This window comes from Arachis duranensis, chromosome 3 (assembly GCF_000817695.3).
Source record: "Arachis duranensis cultivar V14167 chromosome 3, aradu.V14167.gnm2.J7QH, whole genome shotgun sequence".
Classification (NCBI taxonomy): Eukaryota; Viridiplantae; Streptophyta; class Magnoliopsida; order Fabales; family Fabaceae; genus Arachis; species Arachis duranensis.
The window spans coordinates 121,487,596-121,508,353 of NC_029774.3; the positions used below are offsets into that span (position 1 = coordinate 121,487,596).

Consider the following 20,758-nt stretch of genomic DNA (forward strand, 5'->3'; position numbering starts at 1 on the left):
TAATTTGTAATTTTATAATATAAAAAATAGTTAAATTTCTACCTAGTAATGATAATTGCAAAACTTTAATTCTTATAATCAATTAAGTTTAATATATATTAATACTTAATTAAATTAACCATTAACGGTTAAATATAATTAATATTTACATTAAAATTTTGATAATAATTGTTATAAACAAGAGACTTTGAGAGAGTAATATGAAAAGTGTATTATTGAGTTGTGTTCAAAAGGTACAATATACAAGGGGTATTTATAGGTGCTAAATGAATCAAAGTAATAAAGATATAGAATCCTACAATTAATGTACAGATATACTATATAAATATAGACGATACTAATTGATCTAAATTGATTCTAATGATTCTCTAACATCCCCCCTCAAACTCAAGTGGGAGCTAAAGATACCAACTTGAGTTTGGATAACAAAGTCCGAAAACGAGTCGGGTGATGAGTTTTCATGAAGATATCAGCAGTCTGATCTAGTGTTCCAACAGCAATGAGACGAACAGCATCAATAAAGATACGTTGCCGAACAAAGTGACAATCAATCTCAATGTGTTTGGTGCGTTCATGAAACACATCATTATGGGTGATCTGAATAGCACTGCGGTTATCACAAAAAACATCAGTAAGGGACGACTGAGGAGCACCCAAATCTTTGAGAAGCCAACGAACCGAGATAACTTCAGCAGTGGTGTCAGCGAGGGCACACTCAGCTTCTGTGCTTGAGCGAGCAGTGAACGTTTGCTTCTTAGCACGCCAAGAGATGAGAGCGTCGCCAAGAAACAAACAGTATCCAATAGTAGAACGACGATCAGTGGGATCACCAGCCCAATCAGCATCGGAGTAAGCCTGAAGAGACAAAGAGGAATGGGCAGAAAAATAAAGGCCATGAAATAGAGTGCCTTTGATGTAGCGAAGAATGCGAAGAACTGTCGCATAGTGAGTAGTACGAGGAGCTGACAAGAACCGGATATGCGATGTCTGGTCGGGTGATAGTTAAGTAGACGAGACCGCCAACTAACTGTCGATAGAGAGTCGGATTATCCAAAATAGTGCCATCCATAGAGGTAAAGCAAACATTAGGCTAAAGAGGAGTAGACTCAGTGCGACTATCTGTAATCTCAGCGCGAGCAAGAAGATCTGAAGAATACTTAGCCTGAGAAAGATAGATGCCATCATCAGTGGAGATGACCTCGAGACCAAGAAAATAGCTGAGAGAACCAAGATCTTTCATCTCAAAGGTACGGTGAAGTGAGGCCTTGAGATCAGAGATACCATCAACATCATCTCCAGTAATGATCATGTCATCAACATACAAAAGTAGAAGAACAACTCCACGTTCGCTTTTACGAATGAAGAGCGCATTCTCATGAGGGCTAGAAGTAAAACCAAGACTACATATGGTAGTGCTGAACTTGTCAAACCATTCACGAGGAACTTGCTTAAGTCCATAAAGTGCCTTGCGAAGGAGACAAACCTTATTAGAAGGACAAGGACGTTCCGGAGGTGGTTTCATATAGACTTTATTTTTCAAATCCCCATTAAGAAATGCATTCTTCACATCCATCTGACTGAGAGACCATTTTTTAACCGCGGCAATGGCAAGAAGAGCTTTAACAGATGTAAGACGAGCGACAGGGGCAAAAGTCTCTTCATAATCAATACCATACTCTTGCGTACAACCTTGAGTAACCAAGCGGGCCTTATAACGGTCAATAGAGCCATCAGAGCGAGTCTTGATCTTGTATACCCATCTACTATCCACAACTTCCTGATCAGAAGGAGGATCAACCAGATCCCAAGTGTGTGCTTTTTCAAGTGCCTGTAATTCTTCTTGCATTGCTTGTTGCCAATTTGGATTTGAGGAGGCTTTTCTGGATGTCTTAGGTTCATGTTGATGAAGAATAGTAGAAAAGCAATGGTAGTCAAGAAGATGAGGAGGTAAATTCCTTACCCTAGAAGAACGAGCAGGAGGAGGAGGCATGACTGTAGGAGCAGGATCATCGTCCAGTCTGGAATCATCAGGAGATGGAGAAGGTGGAAGAATAAGAGACTGTGGAGGGTCACTCGAGATAGAATATGTAGAATCATCACTAGGAAAAAGATCAACATTGGGGTTAGTAAACAAATGTGACTGAGTAGTAGGAATGGACTCAAAGGATGAGATTGAGAAAACAAGTGGTGCTCCCAGAAGACAACATGACGAGATATACGAATATGTTTAGAGAGAGGATCCCAACAATGATAACCCTTGTGTTCAGTCCCATAACCAAGAAAACAACACATACGAGCCCGAGGTTCAAGTTTACTATGTTCATGAGGCTGAAGAAGAACAAAACATACACAATCGAAAACTCGAAGAGAACTATAATTTGGGGAGGTATGATAAAGACGCTCAAAGGGAGTAACATTACCAAGGACAGAAGAAGGGAGTCTATTGATAACATGAACAGCAGTAAGAACAGCTTCACCCCAAGTACGCTCAGGACACGAAGAAGAAAGGAGCATTGCACGGACGGAGTCAAGAATGTGACGGTGTTTGCGTTCAGCTCTACCATTTTGTTGAGATGTACCAGGACAAGAAAACTCAGACAAAGTACCCTGTTCTGCAAGAAAGGCTAAGAGTTTGGAATCACGATATTTCATAGCATTATCACGTCGAAAAACCTTAATGACCTTGGAAAACTGAGTTTTAATCATAGTAGCAAAGTTGATATAGATCCGAGGTAACTCATGGAGATTAGTCATCAAATAAACCCAAGTAAAACGGGAATAATCATCAATGAAAATGACAAAGTATCGAGCCCCACTCATAGAGGCAGTGGGAGCGGGGCCCCAAACATCAGAGTGAATGAGATCAAAAGGAGAGCAAGCAAGAGATGAATTATTGTGAAAAGATAAAGCAGGTTGTTTGGCAGTTTGGCAAGAAGTGCAATCAAAAGATTCATTTGGAACCTGACCTAAAACACCATGAGAAACAAGAGGACGCAATTTTCCTAAGAAGGTGTGGGCAAGATGCTGATGCCATAAGTGGAGGGTAGAGGGAGAAGAAGCAGCACAGAGATTTGATACAGGAGGAATATGAAGATTCTCGAGTTCAAATAACCTTCTGACCTTACGTCCAATCCCGATGATTTGTCCCGTCCGAGGATCCTGTACACGACAACCAGAAACAGAAAAAGTGACTTCAAAACCCAGATCAACAAGTTGACAAACAGAAATAAGATTGAAGTTTAACTTGGGAATATAATAAGTATCAGGAAGATTAAGAGTTGACTGGGATATAGAACCCTTGTGTGTTGTGTGCAAGAGAGAGCCATTTGCAGTTTTGACAGAAGGTCCATTTGTAGTGGTAGATATGGACGAGAAAATATTACGCAACGGAGACATGTGATTAAAGCAACCCGAGTCAAAGTACCATTTAGAATTAGCTGGAGGGGTGGAAAAAGCAGCAGGGATATTACCAGAAATAGAGAGAAGACGTTGAAGAAGAGATGCAATATCAGAAAGAGAGACAGGAGACGACTTGAGTGGACTAGGACGTGGTGGGCGAGTAGGACAGACAGTAATTAAATGTCCCGAGAGCTTGCAGTAATGGAAGAACAGCTGTGAACAATGGTAGCTAATATGACCTTTTTGGTGGCATGTGCGACATTCAACAGAAGGACAGTCGGGGAAGAGGTGCCCAGAACGGTTATAGTTTCGACAGAATTTACCCTTTCTGTCGGTGGCAGCAAAAACATCTGGCTTTTCCATAATAGCAGTCACAAAGATCAAAGAGAGAAGAGAAAACGGCAATTTCAGAGCAGAAAATGAGAAATCGGAGTGCAGAATCGGAAAAATCTCACCAAAAAATCTTAGGGAGGGTCCATTTGTCTGCCACGTCAGCGCCACATCAGCACCACGTCAGCAGGGACGTCAGTGCCACGTCAGGGCAACGGTGACACGTGGCAGCCTGTGAGAGGACGAAGAAGACAGGCTGGCATTGAAGTGGCGGTCGGGTCAACGCGCGGGCCGGGTCAGGTCAAGAGCGGGTGCGCGGGTCATAGGGAAAGCTGGTGGCATGACACGTGGAGGCTCCAGGATCGTGGGATCAGCAGCAAGATCTAACGGCAACTGAAGCATCTTGGAGAAGGAACAATGGAGGTGGACAGCGAACTTCCAGCGGCGCGTCCGGGGGCTTCTGGCGGCGATCTTGGCGGCGTTGGAAAGCTGACGAAGAGAAGATTACAATGATGTCGGAGGTGACGAACCAAAACGTCGGAAACAGATCGAAAAATGCGAGCAAAAAGGCACGGGTGGAATCTGGAAGGAAGATCAACCTGGTCGTTACAGCGTCTTTCGGCGGCGCGTGGAGGCGCGTCTGGAGGCGTATGGCGGCGGTTCTGGTTGCGTTGGAATCACAGCGACAAGACGAACAATATGGTTATGGGGGTGACGAACCAAAGCGTCGAAAAGGGAACGAAAAAAGAGGCCAAAGAACACTGCCGGAAAGGAAAAAAATAATCGGGCTATGAACTAATATTCTTTGAAAAAAAAGACCTAAACTCTTGATACCATGTTATAAATAAGAGACTGAGAGAGTAATCTGAAAAGTATATTATTGAGTTGTGTTCAAAAGGTACAATATACAAGGGGTATTTATAGGTGTTAAATGAATCAAAGTAATAAAGACATAGAATCCTACGATTAGTGTAAAGATATACTATATAAATATAGACGATACTACTTGATCTAAATTGATTCTAATGATTCTCTAACATAATAATAACATTTTTAATTATAAATTTTCAGAGTATATATATATTATTTGGTCTATTTAAATATGTTTAACAACATTATTGTTACTATTATTGGACAAATTGGACAAAACATCTCTAAGCGTTTACAACAAAATCCGCTTATTACTAGGTATATAGTAAAATATGGGATGATGAATAAAGTTTATTATAATTTTATATTATGTTTTATATGTTTTTATTCTCAATTATTTATTTTTTATTTTATGTGGTTCGTTTATAAAAAAGAAAAGTATAAATAAACAATTTTATATGCAATCAAACGGAGCTAATTTTTTTTAAAAAATTAGTTTTTAAATTAAAAAAAAAAAAAGAAATTTGCACTCAAATATAACACGTGTCTTCTTACTTTATTTTCTCGCGCCATGACCTTTTTTTCCAACTCTTCTCACCGCGACATCGCAGCCTTCCCTCTAACCTTTCTTGTCGTGCCACCATGCCCTCCTGATCCATTTACTGTCGCGGCGCTTCCGTACATCCCCTTCCCAACTCTTCTCGCGACACCACATCTTCTCCTCCAACTCAATTCGCGTCGCAATCCACCCATTTCCTTCAACCTTTTTCGTTGTGGAGCCGACCCTTCTTTCTTTACCTACTCTCATCTTGTCGTGTCACCGTCCTGTGGAAGTCCTCTTTACGTGACGTCCGTATCATCACTCTCGAAGTCTTCTCACTGTGACACATGACGTTGTTATTGTTGTTGTTATTGTTGTTGTTGTTGTTGAACTCTGTTTGGTATATTGGCTGAATATTGGTGAAGGAGGTGTTTTGCCGAAGTGTGGTGTCGGATTCAACATGCTAGGGACGTGGTGCCTGAACCCGTAAGTGGCGTGTCAGCACCCCGTCAACACGCAGGAGGCGTGGTGATGCCAACATGCCGGAGGCGTGGTGCTGTGGAACCCGTAAAGCGGTGCAGGTTTTTGCTGAATTCCAATGTTGCAGCAGCCGCACGGGAGGGGGGCATGTTGCAGGCCTACCTACATGCAGGGAACAGCCTCCTACTTCGGTAACCAGCGAGCAGCCCTCAACCCTTTATAAATTCAATCTTCTTCCCTTCCATTGAAGCACACAAAGAGAGTGCTGAAGCAAGGAACCGAGAGAGAAAAAAAGAGAGAGTATCAGGAGGAGCGTGTATAGATTGAAAGAAGAAAAAAAAATTATACGATGCAGTAGTGAAGAGAGTATTGGTAGTAGTAGTGATATTAGTGTGTAGTGTGAGTAGTAGTTTAGAAGAAAAAAAATTTGAAAAAAAATTATTAGTTTGTAGTGATTAAAAAAAACATATTATACATACTCGCTTTGTCAGTGATCGGCATGATATCAAACTGTATTAGACCACTAAAAACAATAACAGAATTTCAGTACAAAATTCTTCTCACTCTTGTTAACATACCGTTCTCCATGCTTTGACAGAGACCATTCTGAACTTCCATTAACGTTATGGTGCATGGAACCACAAACGAAAACGGATTCTGGCACACAAATCTCACTCCCTTATGAGTATTCCGTATTATCTCACTGTTGCGATATACTATCAAATTTGCGGTACCCTCTATTACACTACCAACACTCAAAGACCACTCAAAGTACACTCTTTTTCGGAATGAAAATAGTACCGAGCTTTGCCTTATATAGAAGTTAGCATTCAACACACCCCCACGTGCTGCCAGCTTCAATGACCAGGCCTCGCCATGTGTCAACACGCGTCCCACGTGCTGCCAGCTTCAGCCAACCAATCCTCGCCACGTGTCTTCCACGCTCCCTGCGTGATGTATGTAACACGCCCCTATGTGTTAGACCTCTCATCTGACACATCCACCAAAGTGTAAATACACTCCTTACACTTATTTCTAACCAAAACTCCACCCTTTACTCCGTAATAAAATTATTGAGCCTTGTTATTGTTGTAAGTTTTGAATGACTTTTTTTACTTATTTTGAATGTTTCTTTCTCTTAAGTTTCCGATGTACCTTTTTTATTTATATATTTGGATCTTTTTATATGTCTTTTTTTAATTTTATCTTTTGGATGATTTTTTTAATAGTTTTATATTTTTCTTTTCTTAGTTTAATTTTCGAATGTTCTTTTTTGAATAATTTTAAATAGTTTTGTTTTTGTTAAGTTTTATTAAAACAATTTTGGATATCTCTTCTTTGTTGAGTTTTGAATTTTTTTTGTTTACATTTCAGATGTTTTTTTTATTTTGATCTTTTTTCACAATAATTTTAAATGTTTGTTTTTATTTGGTTTTATATGTTTTATTTTTAGATTTTGAATATTTTTTTTCATTTGGTTTTGGTGTTTTTTATGATAACTTAAATTTATATTTTTTTCAAAAAAAATTCAAAAAAAATTATATATGAATTTAAGTTTTTTTTTTATTAGACTTCTTAGCTTTTATGGTCTATATACTAATTGACTGCAGTTATCTGTCATCCTAATTGATTATCTATCAAAATTATTATGAAAAATATTCACACTAAAATAAAGATGAAATTATTTGTTCAAAATTAATTATATTAGATGAATAAACTAACTACTTAATTAAATAAATTAGTTTAATATAATATTTTTAAATTTATATTATATAATATAATTATTTTAACTTTTTACACATTGTGCCAATCTTAGTCTAGACAGTAGGAAATTTGAAAGTGAAATATTCCACTCTTATTTAATACAGACTCGAGAACTTTGCAGGAAGTTACACTAATATATTATACAAGTGCTTTGCACATGCGTCCATTATTGAACTTGTTCCTCAATTTCACAGAAAAAATTGAAAAGGGAATCATTGTTTACCAAAGTTTTCATTTTTTGGAAGATAATTACCTGATCAAATTTGCTTTTCATGATAACTAAAGTATAATAAGTTTTTGTCAGATATATTAAGTATTTTAATTAAATATGTTAAATTATCTAAATAATTATTTTTATATAAAGATAATAATATCTTACTTTAAAAAAATAAAAATAAAAGACATTTTTAATACTTAAATTTTTTTTAAAGTCTATCTAAACATAAAATAATTTTTGTCTATTAAAAAATATTTTTTTTTTCAAAAACCAATCTAAACTAATCCTAAGTAATAGTATAATTTATATTCAAACTAGCTTTGTGGAATTATTGCTTTGAAGTTCTTAGTCATGACTCATGAATTAAGAGAACCAGCCGGCAAGTCAATCAACGAGAGTTTCATTAATCAAACTTTTGGTCATCATACATTTTGTTCCAAAAAAAAGGGAGTATCTTGGTTTAAAACGAAAATTATATTCCTTCCAACTTCGAACGATTGCCTCGTTGACTAAATTAACTACTCGTTAAGAAATTGACCTAGTGTTTGTATACCAAGTTACTTTGTATCAACTGTGCTAAATTCAAATGTGCCCTAATGTTTTCTTTTTCAAGGAATCAGCGAAGAAGTATTGTAAATTGTAACCGATCAGAACTATGCAGGCATAAATTATGAGCTTCTTGCGTGGTTGAATATTGTGTTTGAAAATGCAGAGGCAATATAATTCAAGTTCAACGCATATAAAAGTTTTCCAAACTAAGGACCATAGATCATACTTTGAGTCATCCAAGTGGCATTGTGTAACAAATTAAAGTGTGTACTAGTTTTAATCTGACTTTTAATATATTTTTATTTATCATTTATTTTCTCTAGAAAATAGAATAATATGACTCTAAGGTTTAATTTATACGATGATCTTTATAATTTTATTAAATTTATAATTAATTTTTTATATTATTTTTAATTAGGTCTTTATAGTATTTTTAATTTTATAGTTAACTTATAAAGACCTAATTATAAAATTAAAAATAATATAAAAATTTAATTATAACAAAAATATAAGAATCTAAATATAAATTTAATAAAAGTATGTAAACAATAGAATAATTAACCATAAGAATAATTACAAATATTCCATCTGCTTTTATACAACAAAATTAAATGGTAGAACACTGGAATTCACTTCAATTTTTAGTCTTTCATGAGGAAAGCGTGTATATCAGGATAAGTTTTGGAACATTTATTCCTTTGATTGAATGATTCAGATTCAAATAGAATGTTGTTTTGAAAATGAAATTAGCCGCAATTATTATTATTATTATTATTATTATTATTATTATTATTATTACTACAATACCGCTGATATTATTAAATAATAAAATGTTGTATAAGTAATTAAGTTTGTGTGGCAACCTGAATTATTAAGCACTCCGTTTAGGTAAAGTTAGTTACTCCCAAAGATATGAATGCACTCATTTTGTTATTCTCTTAAATTTCCAAATCAGATGTTTAGTGACATATGATATGATATATATATAAAAATAATATAAATGGAATATAATGTTAGTTGAAGAGTTGAGGTGGAAATGCACGTTTGAGTGCTGAGAGTTTGAGGTTCCGTCCAAAGTGGCTTGTCATTCGTTTATTGGCACTCAATGTAGGCCTTTCAAAATGCATGCCGAATTTCTAATTTGAATTTTCAATCCATCTCCATCCCCATCCTATCCTTCTTCTTCAATTTTATGGTAATAATTAATTGGAAATGCATGCATATTTGTGCAGATCTATATGATGTGATCTGGATGCAGGTTTAGGGTGGTGGTTCAGGTCTTGGAAATTAGAGAAGGCATGGCATACAAAGTGGACCATGAATACGATTATCTCTTCAAGATCGTACTCATTGGTGACTCAGGTGTTGGTAAATCCAACATCCTCTCCAGGTTCACCCGCAACGAGTTCTGCTTGGAGTCCAAGTCCACCATTGGGGTTGAATTCGCTACCAGAACATTGCAGGTGCGTATTCTAATCTTCCTTTTTCTTCTTGTTTATGTCCAACATTTCCGTATTCTTCAATAGTTACTATCAATTCAATTTCAGAGTGCAAAACAACAAATCAATGATCTGAAATTGCCTTGCAATTTCATTTTAGATTTTTTTTTGTTTTTTATGATTTTGTGAAAGAAAAAATCACATGAAACGAAAATAAAAAATGCTATCCGATCCATATACCAAAATCAACCACTAATGTATTTGTGTATAATACATATGTGGTTTAATTTATTTTAATACGTAATTTATATTGGTAACTGATTTTAGTGTAGATATAATATAGTCGAACAAATATATTTGGAACATAATATCAGCTCAAAGCAGCATAAAATTATCTTATTTTGCATTCTTTAATTACTGTTGGAATAATTGAGTAATATTAAGTTAAATAAGATAATTTCAGGATATTGTTTTCCTATCAATTTAAGCATGATGAAATAGGTATATAACAAGTTAGTTAGTAAAGAAGGTAGAAGAGTGAATAGTGTAGGTTGGAAATAAGGCATATATAACAACACAAAACACAGGTGGAAGGGAAGACAGTGAAGGCACAAATATGGGACACAGCAGGACAAGAAAGGTACCGAGCGATCACAAGTGCATACTATAGAGGTGCAGTTGGTGCATTGTTGGTGTATGACATAACAAAGAGGCAAACATTCGACAATGTGCAGAGGTGGCTAAGGGAGCTGAGGGACCATGCTGACTCCAACATCGTTATCATGATGGCCGGAAACAAGAACGACCTCAACCATCTCAGGGCAGTCTCCTCTGAAGATGCTCAGAACTTAGCTGAGCAGGAAGGCCTCGCCTTCCTCGAGACATCCGCCCTCGAGGCCTTCAACGTCGACAAGGCCTTCCAGACCATCTTGTTTGATATTTATCACATTATCAGCAAGAAGGCCTTGGCTGCACAGCAAGCAGCTTCTTCTACCATTCCTCAGGGCACTTCCATTAATGTTTCTGCTAACATGCCCGCTAATGCCCAAAACAAATCAACGTGTTGCTCCAATTAACATTCATTCCAAGCATGCTTTCTTGCTTTTCTTCTTTTTCCTTTTTTTGTAACTGTAAAGAGTACTAATGAGAGACAATGAGGAATAGTTGCAATAGTAGTCTCTGTAACAAACACAGCTCAGAATGAATCGATATATTGTTTTTAACAATTTTGTATCCTCAGCTCTGCTATATTGTTTTCTAAAATGCATATTAATGCTCAAATTGTATGAATGCTCTTGTTTCTCTGCTTCAAATGACTGAAAACAATTTTAGTTTTGGAGTTGGGTACTGATAGTGTGATGTGAGGTAAAAGTATTTAATTATCCAGAAGATGTTTATAGGCATCTACCTCAATCTAAGAACATGGTTTATAAAGGAAACGCTTAAAATAGAGAATCCAGCTATAGCTTTATAAACCATGCCTTATTCACTTCTAATTGGATGTGATATTTTGGGTATGGCTGTGATAGCTTTGCAGCACCTTTTTTTTTTCCTGCATAATAAATACCAGTTATTGGTTCAATGGTTCCCCTTTTTGGTATCTGTCCCAGCAAGATGATACCGTGGTACGTACGATCATCTTATAACCTTCAAAAATGTGAAGGCTAGAACCATTGGCAAGCAAAAAGAACTTATGCTTTTCCATGACTTTTCATTCATAAAATTCTCACCTTGTCTTGAAACATTTTAATTTAATTTGTAACTCGTGATTTTTTTATAATTAATGAAGTTTCTACTACCACTAGTATTTTTTGTTTTTTACATTATAGGTTATGATTTAATTGCTTGCATTTGTATTTTGACTTGCTGTGAGCTTTGAATGGTGTAGAGGCCCTATGTGCCTTAAATTTTGCTCCAATCAAGAGAATCTGATTCAATTTGAGGTGTGTACTTTTAATGGCAGCACAGTTTCATTCAATTCTGCATAGATCGATGGTCATTTGAATCACACCGATCGCCATTATTATTTGCTAGAATTGGATGAACATAAAGGGTAGAGTCATTTACAATCCAAGATTCAATGATCTTTTTTACATCAATCTCACAAATCACAACTAAATTATGGCAATATTCTTAAATCTAGATACTTGCTAACTTGGTTAATAGTTTCCTTCAATGCATGCATCTCAATGCCACTAATAAAGGCTACGAAGTACCAACCATAAAATGCGTGTTACTTTTTCGACTATTGCCTTTTTCCTTGTCTTTATAACATAGCTTCCTAGTGAGGCTCCTTCAATAATTCTACATCATCCATTAGAAATGGAGCAAGAATTGGAGAAGAGAAAGATAGAAGAAGAAGAAGAGAAATGGGTACTTGATGCTTCTAAGGATTACAAAGGGAGAGTTCCTCTCCGTGCCTCCACTGGTTCATGGAAAGCTTCTTTCTTTGTCCTCAGTAAGATATATAAACCTCTTTATATCAGTTTTCTGTATGCACTTTCTTTCTTTCTAGCATTTTTTGATGTTATTTCAAGTGTTAATATTGTGTTACAATTTTGAGCAGCAATTGAGTTTAGTGAACGGGTAAGCTTCCTTGGGATAGCCATTAACCTAATCTCCTATCTGACTAAAGTGATACATGAAGATCTCAACACAGCAGCAAAAAATGTAAACTATTGGACAGGAACAACAACCCTCATACCTCTTATAGGTGGATTTCTTGCAGATGCATACACTGGCCGCTTTCTTATGATCCTGCTTTCTTCCCTTGTATACATCATGGTATATCTTTCGTGTCTTATCCATTTAGTATGCACCATACTATATTTATTATTACACCACAAGATTCAAGGATCCTGTCTTCAAAAATCTTCTTTTACTATCAAGATTTTTCCCAAGAAATGATACTTTCTCAAATGGGTTCTCTCATTTATTGTTGTCAAAGCAGGGTTTAAGCCTGTTGACTATGTCTCAGTTCATACCAAGTCTAAAGCCATGCAACATCAATCTATGTCACCAGCCTAGGAAGCTCCATATAGTAGTTTTCTTCCTTGCCTTGTACTCTATCTCCTTGGGAACTGGAGGATACAAGCCATGCTTGCAAAGCTTTGGAGCTGATCAATATGATGACGACAACACCCAAGAGAGGAAGAAAAAGATGTCTTTCTTCAACTGGTGGAACTTTTCATTGTGCTTTGCATTGCTGCTTGGTTCAACATTGGTTGTTTATGTTCAAGATGACTTTGGCTGGGGAACTGCAAGTCTTGCCATCACTGTATTTATGACACTCACTGTTATAACTTTCTATGTGGGGAAGCCATTTTACAGGTATAGGAGACCAGAAGGGAACCCTTTAACCCCGGTTTTTCAGGTGCTAATTGCGGCCATAAGGAAGAGGAAACTGTCCCATCCTTCAAGTCCTTCCATGTTGAATCAAGTCTCAAAGTCAGAGTCCCATGGAAGGCTTCTAAGCCATACCAGCAGGCTCAGGTATCAAAATGCATCTTGCACTTTCAATGCTTACAACTCAATGGAATGCACTCTCTCTATTCTCTTCTCTTTTATCTATCTATTATTGTTATTTTTCTATATATCTTTGTATCGAGATACATTGATTCAATCATGTAGACAGAAATATAGATTTTTTTTTCTGCTCCAAACACTTACCAAACTCGGTCTAACATAACAGAGAAAGTCACATGCTTTTTGAATGAATGTTAATTTACCATGAAGATTAGACCATTACCTATTGTATTAACTGGAATATAAGTACTCAAATTTAATTAATTCAATGAATAGGTTTCTTGACAAGGCTGCAATAATCGAAGACAAAAATGTTGAGGAGAATGAGAATCCATGGAGATTAGCAACAGTGACAAGAGTGGAAGAGACAAAGCTGCTTCTCAATGTTATCCCCATTTGGGTAACTTCACTAATAGTTGGAATCTGTGTAGCACAATCCACAACACTCTTTGTGAAACAAGCAGCTGCTATGAACTTAAAGATAAGCAACAACAGTTTCAATGTCCCACCAGCTTCTATTACCTCTTTTGCAGCCATAGGAACCTTAATAGTTGTCCCTATCTATGACAAGATTATTGTTCCAATTCTGAGGAAAGTCACTGGCAATGAAAGAGGCATCAGCATCCTTCAGAGGATGGGAATTGGCTTAACATTCATAGTCATAGTCATGGTTGTTGCAGCATTAGTAGAATCAAAGAGACTAAGAATGGATGCAACAGAGAAAAAAACCATGAGTGTTGTGTGGTTGATACCACAATACTTGTTAATTGGATTTGGAGATTCATTTTCCTTAGTTGCTTTGCAAGAGTATTTCTATGACCAAGTTCCTGATTCAATGAGGAGTCTTGGAATGGCTTTGTATCTTAGTGTTATTGGTGTTGGAAACTTCTTGAGCAGCTTTCTAATCATAATTGTGGATCATGTCACTGGCAAAAATGGAAAGGCTTGGATTGGGAAGGACATAAATTCAAGTCATTTGGACAGGTTTTATTGGCTTCTGGCAGTGATTAGTGCTTTGAATTTGTGTGTGTATGTCTTTTTGGCAAAAAGGTACACTTATAAAACTGTTCAAAGGAGAACATTGGAAAATGATGACGTGGATATCAATATCATCATGCCATGATTCATTACATAACATACCAACTTCATGTCATCTCTTATGTTATGTTGTATTTTCACTTGAACCATATCTTGAATATATATTATTGTGTCTACTTTATTTAAATGCAGATTATTATTATTATATATTATCCATATCCACAAACAACATATAATATGATTAAGATTGTTCAATTATGTGATACCGATTTAGATATAACTGACGAGGAAGATCTCTGACATGATGGACAAGCTAAGGTGATGATTAAACTCCACTACTATTTTTCCTAGGGCTTTGAATATAATATAGCATGCATGCCATCTTAAAAGTACGTAATACTACTTTTACTATTTTCTTAACTACTTCACTAACAATTTAAAATAAATCTTCTTATCAGAAAATACTTCATACTCATCATTGGTTAGATTCTTTTATAGTCTCATCATATTCTTGGTTAGAATCAATTTTCACAAGCTATGATACATTCTAGTGAAGCCTTAACTCTTAAAGGCTATTTGTATTTTACATATATAAGCAAAAATAATATAGTGTAGACTGTAAATAAAAAATAAACAAAAATACTTGGGAACGTTTTGGGGTTTAAAACATGACGAATTGTTTTTTTTTTTTTTCCTCCCTCTTTAAATAGATCATTTTCCTAGCTGAAACTATATATAATGAAATATTTTAAAATTAATTGTTTTCATATGTTAATTACAATTAGCGTCTATTTAAAAAAAACTCATAGATTAACTTTATTACCTTAAATGAAAAAAAGATGAGAAGAAAAATTATGAGAAAAAGAACAAGATTAAGAATATAAAATTTTAGCCAATGAAAACGGTGAAGACGAGATGCGTTGGATTTTGCTGAATAATTTAAAACTTTTTTTTTCCATGCATTTAAATTTCAGCAGAATTAGGTTCTTGACAAACGTAAAGTTTAGCAGCGAAGATGAATAGCTATTAAATTTTTCCCCTCCATATATATTCTTTACTTCTTCGCAACTTGCAAAAGAGAAAAGCTTGCATATATTATGTCCTCCCTTCAATTCCTCGTTTTCCACGATCAAAATAATACTCTTATTATTAGTTCCAAGATGCGTTATTATATTCTTTTATAAAGCTGGTTCCCATCTTTTATTAACTAGAATGAGATCCGTGTAATGTACAGATGGTAAATTAATAATAGTATATAATAAATATTAAAAATTATTATATTTTATAAAATTAAATTAAATATGTGTAAATTAAAGTTAAATTTAAAAGGTGTTTTGTTTAAAATAATTTGTAGTATAAAAGAGTTGGATATTAGAGTTGTACAAAATGACATTTTTATTTGATAGGTTAATTTTTACATTTATTTTAGTTGGTGGATTTAGTCTTCTTATGTGCTGCTCGTCCTCCTTTTTTTTATTGGTTATTGTTAAAATGGTTGCTTTCTTCTTTCTGTTGAAGTTCTTGTGAAGGCATATTCTTCTATTATGTTGTTTGTTCTATTTTTGCATGTATGTTTTTCTTCTAAAAATGTGTCTTGAATTTGTATAGTTCTCTTTCTTTTTAATCTCTTTGATATAGTTTTCCAATGACATCTACAATAAAAAGAACAAAAATGTGTAGATTTTTTTGAATAAGTTATTTTTAATAAAAATAATTGAAATAGTATAAAATGAAATTACCTGTTAGTATTTTTTTGACCCACTCTGTCAGATAATGCATGTCTCAAGTGATGCAAATTCAAAATAATTTTAAAAAAATGTTCAAAATTTGATCTTTAATTTCTTTCACAACAATTGTGAGTAAAAAGTTTGTTTTCATTATACCTTTAATTGGCCTATACAAATCATTTGTATCTTCTATTTTTAAATTTTTTATAGTATAGATTTTTCTTTCTCTGCAGTGTTAGTAAATCATAGTTCATAGTTAGTTAAAAAAGAATAATGAATAGCATATTAAAATAAGTATAATTTTAACGATATTAAAATACAATTATATATAAAGTATTGTAAAATAATATAAAAAGTATAAAAAGTAAAAATAATTAAAGTATTTTTTTGTAAATTCAATTTAAAAATATAATAAATATGTTTAATTTGTTTTGTACTCTTTCATCTAATATAATCATTTCTAAGCAAAGAGATTCTTCTTTATTTGTGGGTGTCAATGTTTCCCATAGGTGAACCACGCGAACTTTGATAAATAAATTGTCTTTTTATTTGGTGATATTGTCCAAAGAATGATGTTCTATTGAGTAAGTTTGAGATGTTGTGTAGTTCGAAAATAAAATTTTTGTGCTAAATTTGATGTCATTTGAAGGAATAGTGATAAGAGACTTATATAAGTAGTTCAAATAGTATGAAATTTGAATAGTTGTAACGTAAAATTTATTATGATCAATAATATTATTGTTACATTTGTAATGTGAATATTTATTATATTTAATGAGTTATTTATAAAAATTAATAATTAATTATTGGAGTTATAAATTTATTGTATTGTTTATAACGGTGAGATATAATAAATATATGAATATAGATTCAATGTCTTTCTTTGTAGATTATAAATTTAATTACAAATTTTTNAAATATTTTAAAAATAATATAAATAAACTTATATATTTAATTTTATATATATTAAAAATAGATAGATGGATTATTCGTATCTGCATATCATAACTTATAACCTTCATATATAATTAAGTTCGATACTTTACTATTAACATTCAAACATATCTTCTTATAATTAATATAATGATGATTTATATATATATGCAAAGTTCAATAATCTTACATGATTAATGATAATGATAGAATAATTTGACTTGGGTGGGTACTATGTGCTTTAAATGACTTAGAGACCCTAAATTGTACAAGTGCAGAAGTGCTTTAAATTTTATCTCAAGAATCTGATTCAATTTGGAGGAAGGACATGCGTGCATTTATGATATTATTGAGGAATCTCTAATCTCTAATATAGAACACAAAAGCTTTCTTGGTGAGAAATTAACCATTAATAACCCTACTTCTAATATTATCAGGAAGACAATACTGATTAGACAATTGTTATTAAAAAGGCCTTTAGATTATAGGTACTGTAGAAAAAAATAAATGAAAAGAAAATATCTATTCAAATATTATTTTTCTTTTGCACTAATATATAATACTTGAAGGTAAAGTATTATTCTTTTAAATTTTGTGAAAGACTTGAGAACTGAGAGAGAATGTTATTTAATCAGTATAAATCAAATTTAAATAAACTACTTAAAAAGGGTACTAAATGAGTTAAATGTATCAATTATATAAATATCAGTGAAAATAATCTTAAATTATAATTTTTCATGTGATTATCATCACTTAATTAAACGATCACTTATAAATTTTTGCTTTTGGAAATACTACGTTCTAGATGTTCAATCTATCATGAAGAGAAGGAAATATATTACAAGTTTCGTATTACTTGGACTAAATTTTAATTAAATTAGATTTACTGAGTTTATTTAAATTTTTTATTATTAAGTTTTTTTTTTTTATTGTCAAGTTAATAGCCTTTCCTTATATGCATTTCTTTGTATTTGTTAGAAAAGTAAGAGAGAATAATAGAGAAAAGATTTGTATGTATTTAAATGATGTGTAATGATCTAATCTATAAAAATATTTATAAATGTTAAGAGAATTAAAATAATAAAAACGTAATATTTTATAATAAATATATAACTAAATATGCTAAATCTAATTAAATGCTAATTAATTTTAATCTATTTTAATGGTATTACTTTTTAATTCAATAAAGTAGTCAAAAGATGACCGTTAGCCAAAATGAGATGGTAGCTAGTGACCACTTATAGTAGTTAATGCTACAATTGATTTTTTTCCGTGGTGTTAATTTGGTTGACAAGAAGTACACCTAATTATGCTGCTGTTTCTAATGCAGAAAATAGTGTTTTGACATTTCCACTTCACAACTATGAATTTAAATGCTACTAATGAATCCAACAACCACAGGATACATACATAAATCACCTTTTTATTTTTCTATTTAACATAGCATACTGGTGAGGCTCCTTTTACTCTTTCATTAGCAGATAGTAGTAGAAATGGAGCAAGAAATGGAAAAGAGAAAGATAGAAAAAGAAGAAGAAGAAGAAGAAGAAGAGAAATGGGTGCTTGATGGATCTAAAGATTACAAAGGAAGAGTTCCTCTCCGAGCTTCCACTGGTGCATGGAAAGCTTCTCTCTTTGTGCTCAGTAAGATATATCAACCAAAAACTATGTCAAAAATTGTCTACTCCTTTAACTAAGATGTTTCAATTTTGGTGCAGCAATTGAGTTTAGTGAAAGGATAAGCTTCTTTGGAATAGCCACTAATCTCATCTCCTACCTAACTAAAGTGATTCATGAAGATCTTAACACAGCAGCAAAGAATGTAAATTATTGGACAGGGACATCAACACTCATGCCTCTTATAGGTGGATTTGTTGCTGATGCCTACACTGGCCGTTTTCTTATGGTTCTGTTTTCTTCCTTTGTATACCTTATGGTAAATCTTTAAATTTCTTATCTATGTGCAAAGTATTTCAATTATAACCAAGTAACATTATGTTACTTTAGTCTACATTTGAATTCTGTCTCTGAGACAAAGATAAATATTTTCTGTCACTGTTTATAGTCTTTTAATACATAGGGGTTTTTTTTGTGTATACATGAAATGCAACAGGGTTTATGCTTGCTGACAATGTCTCAATTCATACCAAGTCTCAAGCCATGCAAAAGTAGCATATGTAGAAAGCCTAGGAAGGTTCATGAAGTGGTTTTCTTCCTTGCCTTGTATTGTATATCCCTAGGCACTGGTGGATACAAGCCATGCTTGGAGAGCTTTGGAGCCGATCAATTCGACGACGATAACACGGAAGAGAGGAAGAAGAAGATGTCTTTCTTCAACTGGTGGAACTTTGCACTGTGCTTTGGATTGCTGCTTGGTGCAACTGTGATTGTCTATGTTCAAGATAATGTTGGTTGGGGAGCTGCAGGCCTTATACTCACTATTTTTATGGCTCTTACTGTGATTGCTTTTTATGTGGGGAAGCCATTTTACAGGTATAGGAGACCAGAAGGGAACCCTTTAACCCAAGTTTTGCAGGTCATAGTTGCAGCCATAAGGAAAAGGAACTTGACCAATCCTTCAAGTGCTTCTCTGTTGTATGAAGTTCCAAAGTCAGACAAGTCCCAAGGGAGGCTTCTAAGCCATACTAGCAGACTTAGGTATCACACTATCACACTAGCATCTTATACTTACAATTGTTACAAAAAAGTTTAATCATCACTATTAGTAGACCAAGAATATGTCATGCCACCTATCATTGCGTGCCACTTAACATGACACGTCAACAAAATAGAGAAGGTTAACTAAATAACTAACAATTGGCTTATCAGAGATTAAGGATTAAATTGAATGTTTACTCTTGATTTGAATCAATAGAACATACATGTGTGCTAATTTCTAAATGAATGTCAATTTTACAAAGAAGGACAGAGTTGAACCTATCAATGTTGATTGGACTTAAATTAATACTGAAATTCATTAATTCAATGAATAGGTTTCTTGACAAGGCTGCAATAATAGAAGACAAAAACATTGAGGAGAAAGAGAATCCATGGAGATTAGCAACAGTGACAAGAGTGGAAGAGACAAAGCTTCTTCTCAATGTTATCCCCATTTGGCTAACTTCAGTAACAGTTGGAATCTGTGTAGCACAAGGCTCAACACTCTTTGTGAAGCAAGCAGCTGCTATGAACCTAAACATAACCCACAGTTTCAAAATCCCTCCAGCTTCCATTGCCTCTTTCGCGGCTTTCGGCACCTTAGTAGCAGTCCCAATTTATGACAAGATCATTGTTCCGGTTCTGCGAAAAGTCACTGGCAACGAAAGAGGGATCAGCATCCTTCGGAGGATTGGCATTGGCCTAACATTCACAGTCATAGTTATGGTTGTTGCAGCATTAGTTGAAGCAAAGAGACTAAGAGCTGCAGAGAAAAACACTATTAGTAGTGTTTTCTGGCTGATACCACAATACTTGTTACTTGGATTTGGAGATTCATTTTCCTTAGTTGGTTTGCAAGAGTATTTCTATGACCAAGTACCTGATTCAATGAGGAGTTTGGGAATGGCATTGTATCTTAGTGTAATTGGAATTGGAAGCTTTGTGAGCAGTTTTCTGATCATAATTGTGGACCATGTCACAGGAAAAGATGGTAAGGCTTGGATTGGGAAGGACATAAATTCAAGCCGTTTGGATAGGTTTTATTGGATGCTGGCAGTTATAAACGGTTTGAATTTGTGTTTGTTTCTGTTGTTGGCAAGAAGGTATACTTATAAGACTGTGCAGAGGAGAACATTGCAAAATGATGGAGTTGAGATCATTCCATGAGTCATGGAATGAGAGAACTACTCATTGTTAAGTGTACCAATTTCTAAGTTTATCAAGGATTGTGATCTAATAAATCTATTACACATACTTCTAGCTTTAATCTTATGATCTTGTCAAGTAA

At 34.1% G+C, this 20,758-nt stretch overlaps 3 protein-coding genes across 5 annotated transcripts; all 3 read left to right on the top strand.

The window, feature by feature from the left end:
* Nucleotides 1–9,127: 9,127 nt before the first annotated feature.
* LOC107480842 (ras-related protein Rab2BV) lies at nt 9,128–10,807 on the top strand. 3 transcript variants are annotated; one of them, XM_016101023.3, is made up of 3 exons: nt 9,128–9,257; nt 9,409–9,613; nt 10,177–10,807. In XM_016101023.3, coding segments are annotated over exons 1-3 (696 nt in total). In that variant the 5' UTR covers nt 9,128–9,255; the 3' UTR covers nt 10,666–10,807. The 3 variants fall into 3 exon arrangements, with proteins under 3 accessions (XP_015956509.1, XP_015956510.1, XP_015956511.1); XM_016101024.3 differs by having other exon boundaries at nt 9,177–9,257; nt 9,383–9,613; XM_016101025.3 differs by having other exon boundaries at nt 9,210–9,345.
* Nucleotides 10,808–11,413: 606 nt separating this feature from the next.
* Nucleotides 11,414–14,241, top strand: LOC107480879 (protein NRT1/ PTR FAMILY 5.6). Its single transcript, XM_016101081.3, has 4 exons — nt 11,414–12,047; nt 12,156–12,373; nt 12,540–13,081; nt 13,391–14,241. The coding sequence occupies exons 1-4, from the start codon at nt 11,912–11,914 to the stop codon at nt 14,235–14,237; spliced, it is 1,743 nt and encodes a 580-aa protein (XP_015956567.1). The 5' UTR covers nt 11,414–11,911; the 3' UTR covers nt 14,238–14,241.
* A 147-nt stretch (nt 14,242–14,388) lies between these two features.
* Nucleotides 14,389–20,746, top strand: LOC107480878 (protein NRT1/ PTR FAMILY 5.6-like). Its single transcript, XM_016101079.3, has 5 exons — nt 14,389–14,470; nt 18,291–18,456; nt 18,531–18,748; nt 18,926–19,470; nt 19,806–20,746. The coding sequence occupies exons 2-5, from the start codon at nt 18,306–18,308 to the stop codon at nt 20,635–20,637; spliced, it is 1,746 nt and encodes a 581-aa protein (XP_015956565.1). The 5' UTR covers nt 14,389–14,470; nt 18,291–18,305; the 3' UTR covers nt 20,638–20,746.
* The last annotated feature ends 12 nt before the right edge of the window (nt 20,747–20,758 follow it).